Below are 13,153 nucleotides of genomic sequence, written 5' to 3'. Positions count from 1 at the left end.
ATTCTGGTTAACGATATAGTATGTTTCTTATGCCACCTACCTAGATCATGGCAGGCTATACTGAGTGTCAGGGAATGTGATGTGGTTCTTGGTTTTCTACACTGATGCTGGTTAAACATGCATTTGCGATGACTACATATTATGATAAGACTAATCATTCCCCTGCCAGGGGAGGAAGGAAGATGCATCTTTGCTTCAGGGAATTATTCAGAAATAACACAATGCTTGTTTACTTATCCTTCCTCTCTGTCAGGCAAGGGAGAGATGCATCTATCCTCTAAAGTATATTCTTGTTAACGATATATGTTTCTAATGCCACCTACCTACATCATGGCAGGCAAGGAGGTGGAGAAACAGGAGACATTACCAAGATCACAACAAAATCCATATGAACTTGAAGTTCAGAAGAAGTGTCATGTAAATTAACTTAGCAACAGGAAATCTCTTCTCGCTAATGTACGGAGCACATATAAGTAAACAAAACCTATGATAACTACAGTGTCATGAATCAGTGATCCACTACTAACACTGTCAAATTCTAAACAAAACTACCAAGCAAAGAACAAAACAATCTAACTGAAAGATACTTTTAATTTCAACCCCTGCTGCATTTCCCCCCACAGTAATAGACTTGAATTTCAGGCGACACTTAGCGCCGGAGGGAGGCCTTCCTCCGGCAGGCCGTCCACGAGGCCGCGCAGTCCGGGCTTGAGCTCGCTGCTGCAGAACTGATGGTACTCGGCGGTGTCACCTGCTTTCTTGCATACCTGGACCATCACGATCTCCGGCGTGAGCTGGAGTATCTTGGCGGAGATGGCGAGCGCGCCCTTGTGCCCGTTCCTCGTCGCCTCGAAGCTCACCTGACAATCCTTGGTGCGCGCCGTGAAGCTGACTTGTCCGGCAATCTCCTCCAGCTTGGCGATGATGGTGGCCACCGGCGCGCTGGACACAAAACGCATCTGCTCTCCCCTCTCCTCAAACAGCCCGGACAGGTCGAAGCTCGGCGAGGAGGCGATAATGTCGAATGCGTTCATGCTCTTGATCCGTCTCAGGCGCGTCTGGGGCGCCCGAGAGGCGGATCTGTGCATCTTCTCGAGGTTCACCAGCGACGGTGCTGATATGGAGGTGTGCATGCCTTGAGCTTGAGCCACAGGGGAGGAAGAGTCCGGAGACATGGCGGTTTCGTCGTCAGAGTCAGAGTCGCAGAAGTCGGGCTCTTCGGGGCCATCGAGGCTGCGCAGGCAATCCTTCTTGTCGATGTAGAAACTGATTTCTTTGAACCCCTTCTTGAACCAGTCCGTCTCCATGATCTGCAGCAGCGTGATGCGGTGCGTCGGGTTTGGCTGGAGGAGGCGGCGCACGATGCGCACGAGTTCCGGGCTGAAGGAGCGCGGGCAGCGGAAGTCGCCGCGGCAGATGGTGCGGTACAGCACGCGGAGGTTGTCGTCGCGGAAGGGCTTGCGGCCGGCGGCGAGCACGAAGAGGACGATGCCGCAGGACCACGCGTCCGCCTTGACGCCGTCGTAGCCCTTGCGCAAGAACACCTCTGGGGCGACGTACAGCGGCGTGCCGCAGACCGTGTGGAGGATCGCCTCCTGTCGCGCCGTGTCGGCGTGGGCGGAGAGCCCGAAGTCGGCGACCTTGAGGTTGCCGTGCTCGTCGACGAGGAGATTGTCGGGCTTGATGTCGCGGTGGTACACCCCCTGCGCGTGGCAGAAGGTGAGCGCGGACACCAGCTGCTGGAAGATGCGGCGCGCCTCGTCCTCCTTCATGCCGCCGTTCACCGGAACGTGCCGGTACAGCGGGCCGCCGCGGACGTACTCCATGACCACGAAGATGCGGGACTTGCACGCCATGACCTTGTGCAGCTGCACGATGTTGGGGTGCCGCAGCCGGCGCATCACGGCGATCTCCCGCTTGATCTGGTGCACGGCGCCCAGCTTGATGAGTTTTTCCTTGTCCATCACCTTGATCGCCACCTCCTGCTTCGTGTCCATGTGACGCGCCAGGTAAACCTTGGCGAAGTTGCCCTCGCCGAGCAGCTGCACCTGCTGGTAGCGGCCGGGAAACTTGGCTCGATCACCCATGGCCGGCGCCGGCGCCGTCGCGGCAGGCGTCCAAAATTTTGGTTCTGTTGAGAACTACTGGGGTGGAGGCGAGCAGAGGATTCGGCATCGGCGCAAACTAAATAGGAAGACTGCTAGGGCTGACCGGCTAATTGGCAAGAAAATCAGTCCAAAGCCTGCACGTGACGCTGATTTCTCCACGTCTGTTCTTCTGCACGAATCTAGATGCAACTGGAATATTCCCCTGCACGCATCATCCACGTCACAAAATTCCATCGCTCGAACGAACAGGCCAATCCCAGAGATTTGCCAGGCTATAATGTCGCTGGTACCCCCCGCCGTCGCTCCTTCAGACGACATTCAGATCCGCCGACTCCTCAGCCGGCGCTAGAGACGACGAAGTCCTTATTTTAGCGGACGAATTTTCGGCACCCAGGCATAGTAACCATTGGGGAGAGATGAGACATATTGCGCGCGAGAAAAGTAAGGAAAATTCAAGTATTTCTGCGGTCCATGAAAATTGTATATGTGTAAGTTCTGGAAAGAACTTTTTCAAAAACATTTGGAATTAGATAGTAGATGCAGCTATGTGGGTGCGATTCATCCGTGATCTATATGAAAATGACTAATATACGTAGAGTACTGGGTTTCAAACTTTGTAACTTACCAAAAAACCAGATCTAAGAAGTCAAATGACCCAAGAAATTATTAGGTTCAAATGCCATAGGCAATGACGTTTTCTCTCTTATGATGGCCGAGGAGGATCCAAAAGTTGTCGGGCTAGCACCCACCGCTACCGGTATACGGGTGACCACCACTCACGAGCAAGAAAAAAAATAGCGCGCTATAATAAAATAGCGTGGGTCTTAAAATACGCTATTAACATGCTATAACGTGCTATTAACATGAATAGCGCTATAGCGCCGAAATAATGTAGCATCGGCTTTCTAGATATGCTATAGCGTGCTATTAGTGTTGGAATATCGCGCTATTTTTTTCCATGCTCACGAGACAATAATATATAGAGATGTAAGGGCATGCCCAATGTACTACCCTAGAGGTACCGCCTCACACCTTTAGTTAGGTTGGGGTGGTTTAAAGCTTAAAAGCATGGTTTTTGGAGAGTGAAAGAGATACATAGTGTCATATTTGTGGGGTACTTCTCTCTTTTTTCTGAATAAAGTTGTAGCTTTCATTGAAGAGATAAAATTCACCATGTTGCTTCTGAACAAATTTTTTATATGGAGCAACTAGTTGTGTATGTCACCATTGCTCATGCCCTAAGTAGGCGGTCACTTTTCTGAAATGATGATTCTTTTTGTAAAAAAAGTTCACTATAATAAAGAAAGTAAAAAAAGCACCCTATTCTAGAAGACATTAATCCTTCATTATCGGTACATTTATAGGTTCTACTTATATTTGAACATGTTGTTATTACCACATTATTTAGTGACTATGCTTACCATAATATAAACTATTAATGTGTCGAGACAGTTTATTATTTTGCATCATTTTTTTACGTTTAAAATTTCTCCCGACCTCAATTTTTTTTCATCCTTCGCCACTGATCATAACATAGGCTTGTAGGGTTTACCAGCTTTAAGTTTCGCATTTTCTCTAGTTATTCGTGCTCTCTCACATCGATGCCAATGCAACCGCTGGCAAGAGTCCATTTCGAACACACTACATACAACAACTAATTAAGCAGTTTGTTTGAAAGATTGTTACAAAGTATTTGCCAGATTGTTACAAAGATTTTAGATGCGAAAAATTGGAAAAAACCATAGTCTAAGAATGTTGTAATTAGGGAGCTAGAGTTTCTTTTTTTTGAAATGGGGGTGTACCCCGGCTTCTGCATTATGGTGATGCATACATCCTTTTATTAAAGAAGATTCAACATATGTATAGTTTACAACTCAGAGGACTTAAACATCACCAAGGATTGATACAAAAATCAACCAGCGAAAAGAAAACGTGACAAACTAAGACTACACATCAACATAGCCTTCTAGTATGACGCCAGTCAGTCTGGCACAAGATATCCTGAGCGACCATCTAGAGCCGTATGCATCCAGAAACCATGGCATCCCGCTATCTCTCGGGTGAAAGGAGGGACCAAAGCTGGACCCAATGTGCCACCATATGAATAACCTGCAAGAAGTGAAAATAATTTTTTCTGTTAAAAATAATATCATTTCTGACCCTCCATATAGACCAACATAAGGTAGAAACCCCAATCCGGATAAAAGCTTTAGATTATCTATCTACTCAATTCAACCAATTACCAAACATATTAGTAATATTAGATGGAGGCGGAAGATCATAAGTGAAATTAACCGTACGCCAAAGAATCTTAGCTAAAGGACACTCAATAAAAAGATGTTGGATCGTCTCCTGGTCTTCGCAAAAAACACATCTCGTACATCCATTTCAGTGTCGTTTTGCTAAATTATCTTTAGTTAATAGAACCTTGTTACTTAAAAACCACATGAAAATCTTTATCTTTAGGGGAACTTTAACCTTCCAGAGATGCTTTCTCAAGAAAGGGGTATGGTCATTCATAAGATCCTCATACATAGACTTAACCGTAAATAACCTAGTGGATGTCAGATCCCACTTAAAAATATCATACCTTCATTCAAGTTTACCCTGATCAATTTTCGACATAATTGTAACCATGAGGTCCACTCGTTACCACTCAACACCCTACAGAAAGTAATATTCAGTAGGATTTGAGCTAACACATGAGCTACAGTTACATTCTTTAAATATTTCTACCTGACATAAATGGTTTTATGACTCGCGGGGAAATCCTCGATATACGATTCGTACCAGGCTTAGTGAATATTTTGAAACATACATTTAACAGACATATAGGACTATATTGTTGTATCTGTACCGCATCCTCTTTCTTGGGTAGGAAAGTGATAGAGTTTCTTGTGAACGCAGCGTGGATATCAGGAATATCTATGATTTTTGTGTTGATTCTTTGCATTGTGTCGAACTCCTACGTCAACGTCACACAAGACCATCCTATTGCAAACCACACAACATATGACAAACTGCGTTCTCCCATTAGTCACATCCAAGACAAAATAACTATCTTGAAGCATGGATAGTAAAATTCAAGACACACAGTACTTCTTCCATTCTAATGAGTTACGTGTTCTAGTCTTTTGTGTTTTTTTCGCCAAAAAATACTTCAAATATATAAATATTATTGGTACAAAATTAGCATCATTAGAAAGCGAATCTAATAATATTCATTATGTATAATATAATTAAAATGTTGTTGCTCACTTTTTTTGGTCAAACTTTATTTAAAATACGTGTACATCTTATTTATTAAAATGGAGGTAGTACATGGATTAGGTGGCCAACTATGTTGTCTTTTAGTACTCCTTGGGATGTGCTCGAGGGATCACGTGGAGTAATCCGAATAGGGACCTCAAGTCAAGTAGGCTTGAGGCCTAGTTCTCGACATTTCTTGCTTTTTAGGGTTTTTTTGATGCGGGGAGAACACCACAGCCTCTGCATCAATACATGCACATAACTATTTTTTTATTACAAAGTCATAATTAAGTTATTCTCAACATTTCTTACTTTTTAGGTACGGACACGCTAGTCCGTAGATTCGTTGTCCAGGCACATACACAAAATATGCTAACCCTTCGTTCCTAAATATAAGCCATATGGTTTCTCGCATGAAAACTAAGGAACACACATTTAGAAAAAAATGCGTCATATTTAGCTGGGATTAACCCTAGGCAATTGACGTGAGCTGATAGAGAACTTTACATAAGCTAAGGAAACCTAATCAAATCCCTAAAAATATTGTCTATACAAGTGGGGCAACGCAGTAATCTTATGTTTTGGATTTTTTTTTCTCAAAAAACTGTATGGCTTATATCTAAAAACGGAGTAAGTACTATATTACTTTTGGGTTTCATATGTTGAATACAAACTTATTTGCATTCATTTACCTCCCCATGATGAATAGCTCTACCTCATCATCTAGCCTTTTCGGTCTCCTTCCTTCTGACTTATGTCGTCGCTATGGTTCCTTCCATCGTCCTACATCTGTCATGGAGACAACACTCAATCCATACTTTGAATCCGTTCCCTAGCCTCCTCGCTCCATGGAAAAAATGTGGATTATTTTCTTTCTCTGATACGTCCATCCTTGTTGTCTGAAGTTGAGCCGACACGGTTGATTTTGGCCAGAACCAAGATTAGTCTGGCGGCGGTTCGACCTAAAATTTCCCTTCGCCAATTATCCTGTGGTTTTGGGTTTACATAAAACTAACCAATCTAATTGCAAATATGGGTCATGGGAGGCTCGTTTTGAAGTTTATCGTAAATAAATTTGTGGTTCAAGCGAGTATGCGGATCTGGAATGGACCTTTTTAGCGTTTATTTTATGGTTTTGGCTCTTTAGGTGGTCTGCTAGAGTCGTTAGGGCCTATCTAGTGGCCTGACTCAAACGGGCTACGGTTGTTTGTTTTGGTCCGCGTGAAAAGGAGGACACAAAAACCCCAGCTCAGCGGTCCGACATAAATGGACTGGGGCGTTTGGGAAACCCATTGTACGCTCAAAGAAATGCGTCGACGCGGACAACGCGGTTGTGTCCATGTGTTTCTCCCTCTTATACTTCTAGGGTGCACCCACCAGTGCCACAGAAGCTACTCGCCATCCAAATCACACCCTCCATGTGTGCCACAACCCTACCGTGATGCCACCGCCTACCCCACCTATTTCCAACCCTATCAACGAGTCAAGGGGTTTCCTTGCCTGACTAGAAGCATAGATTACATGCAATAGGAGTGAAAAAACTGTCATTTTGAATGGTAGGGGCAATATAGTGGGCATATGGAGGGATGTACTGTCATTTTTTATGATGTTGCATCACATGATATATGAATTTTGCACTATTTCTTCAGCATGGAAGGTTCCTACAATGACATCATCATTGTCCGGCACTCCTAGATATTCTCTAGGCTTGCGGGAGGCCGGGAAAAGGTTCAATGGTGAACCATGAGATCAATGCTCAGGCATACAACAAGGCATATTATCTAGAAGATGATGGTATCTATCCTGACTAGTTCACACTTGGGATGACAATCTATGCTCCTGAAGAAAAGGTTTGCCAAACAATAAGAGACTTGCAGGAAGGATGTGGAGCATGGATTTTGTACGCTCCGATCTTGGTGGGCTGTTGTCGGGCATTCTACTTGAATATGAAGTGTTGAGACCATGTGGGAGGTGATGATCACTTGTGTGATCATGCACAACATAATGAGAGTGATGAAAGCATGTTCGACCAAGGGTGGAAATTTCGTGAATTGGTTAAGTCGGGGTCTGAGATCCGTGATTGCCATGCTCACGATCGACTCCAATCGATTTGATTAGACACCAGTGGGCATTGGCAATTATCTTATCTTATTTTATTTTATTTTCTTGTAAACTATGTTTTTTTACTTATAGGCCTTTATTTATTGTGAACTATGATATTTCCTTTTTTACATTGTTTAAATTAATTTGGTTACAATATTATCAGTTTCCATTTTTATATAGCGTGGACAAAAATACGTCATGCCGCTGGGTCTGTCCGACCTAAACGGATAAGGGTGATGAGATGAACGATCTCTATCCCTAGCCCGATCCCAAATATTACACTTTGCTCCGTCAGTGGGCATTGGCAATTATCTCATCTTATTTTATTTTCTTTTCTTTCCCTGATACGTCCATCCTTGTTGTCTGAAGTTGAGCCGACACGGTTGATTTTGGCCAGAATTGAGACTAGTCTAGCAGCGGTTCGACCTAAAATTTCCCTCCGCCAATTATCCTGTCGTTTTGGGTTTACATAAAACTAACCAATCTAATTGCAAATATGGGTCATGGGAGGCTCGTTTTGAAGTTTATCGTAAATAAATTTGTGGTTCAAGTGAGTTTACAGATCTGGAATGGACTTTTTTATAGCATTTATTTTATGGTTTTGGTTGTTTGTTTTGGTCCGCGTGAACAGGAGGATACAAAAACCCCAGCTCAGCGGTCCAACGTAAATGGACTGGGGCGTTTGGGAAAACCCATTGTATGCTCAAAGAATTGTGTCGACGCGGACAACGCGGTTGTGTCCATGCGTTTCTCCCTCTTCTACTTCTAGGGTGCACCCACCAGTGCCACGGAAGTTACTCGCCATCCAAATCGCTCCCTTCCTGTGTGCCACAACCTACCGCGATGCCACCGCCTGCCCCATCTATTGCCAATCCTATCAATGAAGAAAGGGGTTTCCTGGCCTGACTAGAAGCATATATTACATGCAATCTGAGTGGAAGAACTGTCATTTAGGGGCAATATAGTGGGCATATAGAGGGATGCACTGTTATTTTTTATGATGTTGCATCACATGATATGTGAATTTTGCACTATTTCGTCAGCATGAAAGGTTCCTACAATGACATCAACATTGTCCAGCACTCCCAGATATTCTCTAGGCTTGCGGAAGGCCGGGCAAAGGTCCAACGGTGAACCATGAGATCAATGATCATGCATACAACAAGGCATATTATCTAGAAGATGGTATCTATCTTGACTGGTTCACACTTGTGAAGACAGTCTATGCTCCTGAAGAAAAGGTTTGCCAAACAATAAGAGACTTGCAGGAAGTATGTGGAGCGTGGATTTTGTACGCTCCGATCTTGGTGGGATGCTGTTCGGCATTCTACTAGAATATGAAGTGTTGAGACCATGTGGGAGGTGATGATCCCTTGTGTGATGATGCACAACATAATTATTGAGGATGAGAGTGACCTGTTTGACCAAGGGTGGAAATTTCTGAATTGGTTAAGTCGGGGTATCAGATCCGTGATCGCCATGCTCACGATCGACTTCAATCGATTTGATTGGGCATCAATGGGCATTGGCAATTATCTCATCTTATTTTATTTTATTTTCTTGTAAGTGTTTTTTACTTATTGGTTTACATTTATTGTGAACTATGCTATTTACTTTTTGTACATTATTTAAATTAATTTGATTACAATATTATCGTTTCCTGTTTTATATAGCGCGGAGAAAAATACGTCAGGCTGCTGGGTTGTCCGACCTAAACGGATAAGGGTGATGAGACAAACGATCTGTATCTCTAGCCCGATCCCAAATAGAACACTTTTAGTATCTGAAATACTCCCTCTGTGCATGTTTAATCGACGCACCACTCGCACTAACACAAGCTACTCCCGCTACACCACGCGCGTCAATTTAATCCGGACCAAGGGAGTGTTGGATAATTAGGCACAATTTCCATGATTAATTCCAGAATATAAAACATGATGGCAGCAACTAGTAACATGTGAAACTCAAACATACTAGATGCATTAACCAACATGAGTAGCAACAGCGCAAACGGTACAGCATCCATCGCTAAGCAGATCGAGATATGTCGCACGTACCGATCTGGTGGAGGTGGCGGTGGAGGTGTAGCAGACGATGTCGCGGCAGTAACGTTGTTGATGACAACGTTGTGGACGACGGGTCGAAGTAGACGGCGTTGAAGACGACGGTAGGCAGCACCGCCCGACTTGGACGGAAGGCGACCCGTGATGAAGTGCTTGAGCAGTCGCGCAGAGCGCTTCCCAAAAACCTAATTCGCCCTCTCCCATACAGGATCGCAAGGACGAGTGGTTTCGGAGACCTGCTCTCCCGTTCGCCGATGCACGTCGGCGAGCGGGATGGAGTAGGCTACGATGGCGGCGCAAGCAGAGAGAGGTGGAAACCCTAACTCGTGTATTTAGTATATTTCTGCGGTAGCCGGGCAAGAGATTATATAGGCTCGGGAAATCCTAGGCAACGTGGGCCACGCCCACGTCGCACGAACGTTTCGAGTCGGTTACAGATAGCCCACGATCCGGGAGCGACCCGAACCGACTAACTGCAAAAAGTAAGGAAAGTCTCGGCTCGAGGCTCAATCCACTCACCACGAGCGCGTTGTGACGTGACGTGACGTGTCGAGTCGAGTCGAGTCGAGTCGAGACGAGCGAGCGAGGAGGAGGAGGAGCGCGCGCGTATAGCACTCCTATTCTCACTCACTTACTAGTGGTGGAACAACCCACCTTATAAGGTGGTCTAACTTCCTCCCAACTTTCCATGTGGGACTAAACTTCCCACCTCTTGCCACTCCCTAGTGAGCTGCCACCAACTTGGGCTCAAACTCACAAGGCTTACACTATGTGGCAAGAGCGGAAGATAGTACCCGGGGTTTACTGAAGGCCCACTACCCGAAGAATAAGAAGATTCGGAAGCCCAAGATATTATTAAGGAAAGCTAGAGTTGTAATAGGAAGTGTTATTTGTAATCTTGCGGGATGAGTTAGAAACCTTCCCGGACTCTGTAACTTGTACAACACGAATCCCTCGGCTCCGCCTCCTATATAAGGGGGAGTCGAGGGACGAAGAAAGCATCGAATCATCGTCTCTCAAACCCTATTTTTCATAATCGTCGAGTACTTTTCGGCTGAAACCTTCGAGATCTACTTGCCCTCTACTTCCAACTAAACCCTAGTCTACAACCCGTAGGCATTGACAAGTTAATACCTTGTCAATTGGCGCCGTCTGTGGGAACTAGAGGCGTCAAGGATCTGATCTCGATGGCACGTTCAAGATCGTCGACTTCGTCAACCGCAAGCAACGCAATGGATCGAGGTAAACAGATCGCTACTGGTCCTGTCGATTTTGTTCCTCACCCGCCCTCCCGTTTGGATGCATATGCGTATCTGGAGGAGCCTATGGAGATGACGTTCGGAAGGTTTCACTTTCGCGTCGAGAAAGAAGGATCGTATCGTGTCGAAATTTCGATTTCGTCGGGATCGTCGGCGGTCGATTCCGATTTTTCAAGCTATACATCGTCAACCGAATCAGAAGAAGAAGAAACTTCGTCGTCACGCTTCATCAGCACCAGGGCAAGAGAAAAACTCGCCAAGATCTTCAGCGACATGTCATTTGAGTCATCTGCGGACTCATATATAAGCGATGGCTCAAGCAGTGTCGACAGCTACAACTTCATCGACAAATCTACTACAGTGGGCAAGGTCTTCGCCAATCTTAACGATGGTGTCACCAAACCCAACATAGATCTGAATACAAAGTATCATCAGATTTATGTCATCGGAGAGCCAAGCCATGACCAAGAAGAAACATCTGAGGCTTTCGACGATTTGGAAAATCCATACGTTGATCCCTCTGATTTGCGACGAGGTCTAGGCAATAAATATATCGGGCCACAACCACGAGACAGAGTTCGACTCCCGCAAGCAGCATGGGATAGAGCCGCGAGAGCTATGGATGGCTCAGAACCAATGGCCACCACAGCCACGCCAGAGGAATTACAAGCATATCAATATAGGCTCGCACGAGCTGCAAGGGAATTGGAAAAACAGGCACTGAGTTAAACGAGAAGAAAGGAGGCAGCCTCTTGCATCCGGCGGGGAGAAGGCGAGCTGAGTCGACAATCTAGAACTTCGGGTGATAGCCACAGGGAGGCTCGGAATAGAGCAAGATCGAGGTTACAACACGTACCCGAAGGAGAAAGAGAGCACTTGGTCCAAAACCTCGACATGTCTTTTATGTCGATAGACACAAGAGGAAACATCATCCCTAAGACACCAGAGGCTGGGTATATGGCGACACAAGCTTTTATCCTCGCATCTAAACCACCTCCAGGAGATCCAAGGGAAACATTGTACAACATGGCGATAGCAGGAGTTGGAGCCATGGGGACGGCGTTTGTATCAACACCTCCCGAAGGAGCGGCAAGGCAAAATAGTCCACGACCTGCGGCAGCAGCAGCAGCTGCAGCTCCCGAAGGACCAAGTGGAGCAAGGGACACGGCAGCACAAGCAAGGGTCGACAGAGCGCGACAAAGCAGGATTGAACATCGGCAGTCCCCAGAATTAAACGACGAGGATATGTGTGGCTTACCGTGCTTCACGAGGAGAGTGCGAAAAACTCGAGTCTCTTCGGGATTCAAGTTACCTGATAATTTCAAAAAATTCGACGGCCTTCAAGATCCAGAGGATTGGCTAGTTGATTATCTCGAGACGGTGAAGCTTACAGGAGGAACCAGAGCAACAGCTATGCAAAGCATCCAGGTGCATTTGAGTGGAGCCGCACGATCTTGGATAAAGAAACTTCCTCCAGGATCCATCGAGAGCTGGGAAAGCTTCGAGGACGTGTTCGTCAAGAACTTCCGGTCCACGTGCAAGAAACCTGCGTCGTTAGAGGAGTTGAGAGCGTGCCGACAAAAGCCAGACGAGCCAATGAGAAAATATATCCAAAGGTGGAACATCATCAAAAACTCGGCAGAAAATATATCTGACGAGAGAGCGATAGATGCGTTTGTCGCAGGGATCAGGCGTGGAGATTTTGTCGAGAATTTTGGGGAGAACCAATCCAAAGACAGTATCTGCTTTAATGGAAATAGAAAACAGGTGGGAAGATGGAGAAGATGCTGTTCACAACAAACGGCATAGGTCGCCAGAGGAAGATCGCGGTCGAAACTATCAACCAAGGCGACGATTTCCTCGGTAGTACCCGAGTTACGACGCTCCAGGTCAAATTTCGGTAGGCTTCCAAGCGAACACCGGAGGAAACAATAGAGATGATTACCAGAGAAGCAATGAGCAACGAGGCGACAATAGAGATGACTCTCGAAACAACAGGTAAAATAGTGGGCCAAGGTTCCAGAGGCCTTTCGTGTCTCCCGAAGAGATGATGAACGGGCCGTGTCAGATGCACTTCTTCCTCGACAGCAATGGAAAAAGACAGTCAGGACATCTGCAGAAAGATTGTCGCAATTTCCAGGCAATGTTAAGGTGGGCAGAGCATGCTAATGCCCGGGCAGCACAGAGAAATCCTCGAGAACCCAGGAGTGAGATTCACTTGTCACCCCCTCCCACGATTACAGACGACAATCGACATCAGCTCAGAATAGCGGCAGCACCTCCACCGCTGCCCTACGTTGATCCTAACTCTAACGGAGCGGTCTCGATGATTCAGAAAGGAAGGCCATCCAATAGAGCTCATAAAGTAATT

General features: G+C 45.7%; 1 protein-coding gene across 1 annotated transcript; it reads right to left on the bottom strand.

Annotated features, from left to right (window-relative positions):
• Positions 1 to 370: 370 nt before the first annotated feature.
• Positions 371 to 2,180, bottom strand: LOC127314060 (CBL-interacting protein kinase 25). The gene has a single exon (XM_051344537.2). The coding sequence runs from the start codon at positions 2,085 to 2,087 to the stop codon at positions 639 to 641; it is 1,449 nt and encodes a 482-aa protein (XP_051200497.1). The 5' UTR covers positions 2,088 to 2,180; the 3' UTR covers positions 371 to 638.
• Between the last annotated feature and the right edge of the window lie 10,973 nt (positions 2,181 to 13,153).

Source organism: Lolium perenne, chromosome 7 (genome assembly GCF_019359855.2).
Source record: "Lolium perenne isolate Kyuss_39 chromosome 7, Kyuss_2.0, whole genome shotgun sequence".
Lineage (NCBI taxonomy): Eukaryota > Viridiplantae > Streptophyta > Magnoliopsida > Poales > Poaceae > Lolium > Lolium perenne.
This window is presented reverse-complemented; position numbering and strand designations above follow the sequence as displayed.

Bases quoted from the DNA above. Each gene is read 5' to 3' on its own strand.
- LOC127314060 (XM_051344537.2), bottom strand. From the start codon at position 2,087: ATGGGTGATCGAGCCAAGTTTCCCGGCCGCTACCAGCAGGTGCAGCTG.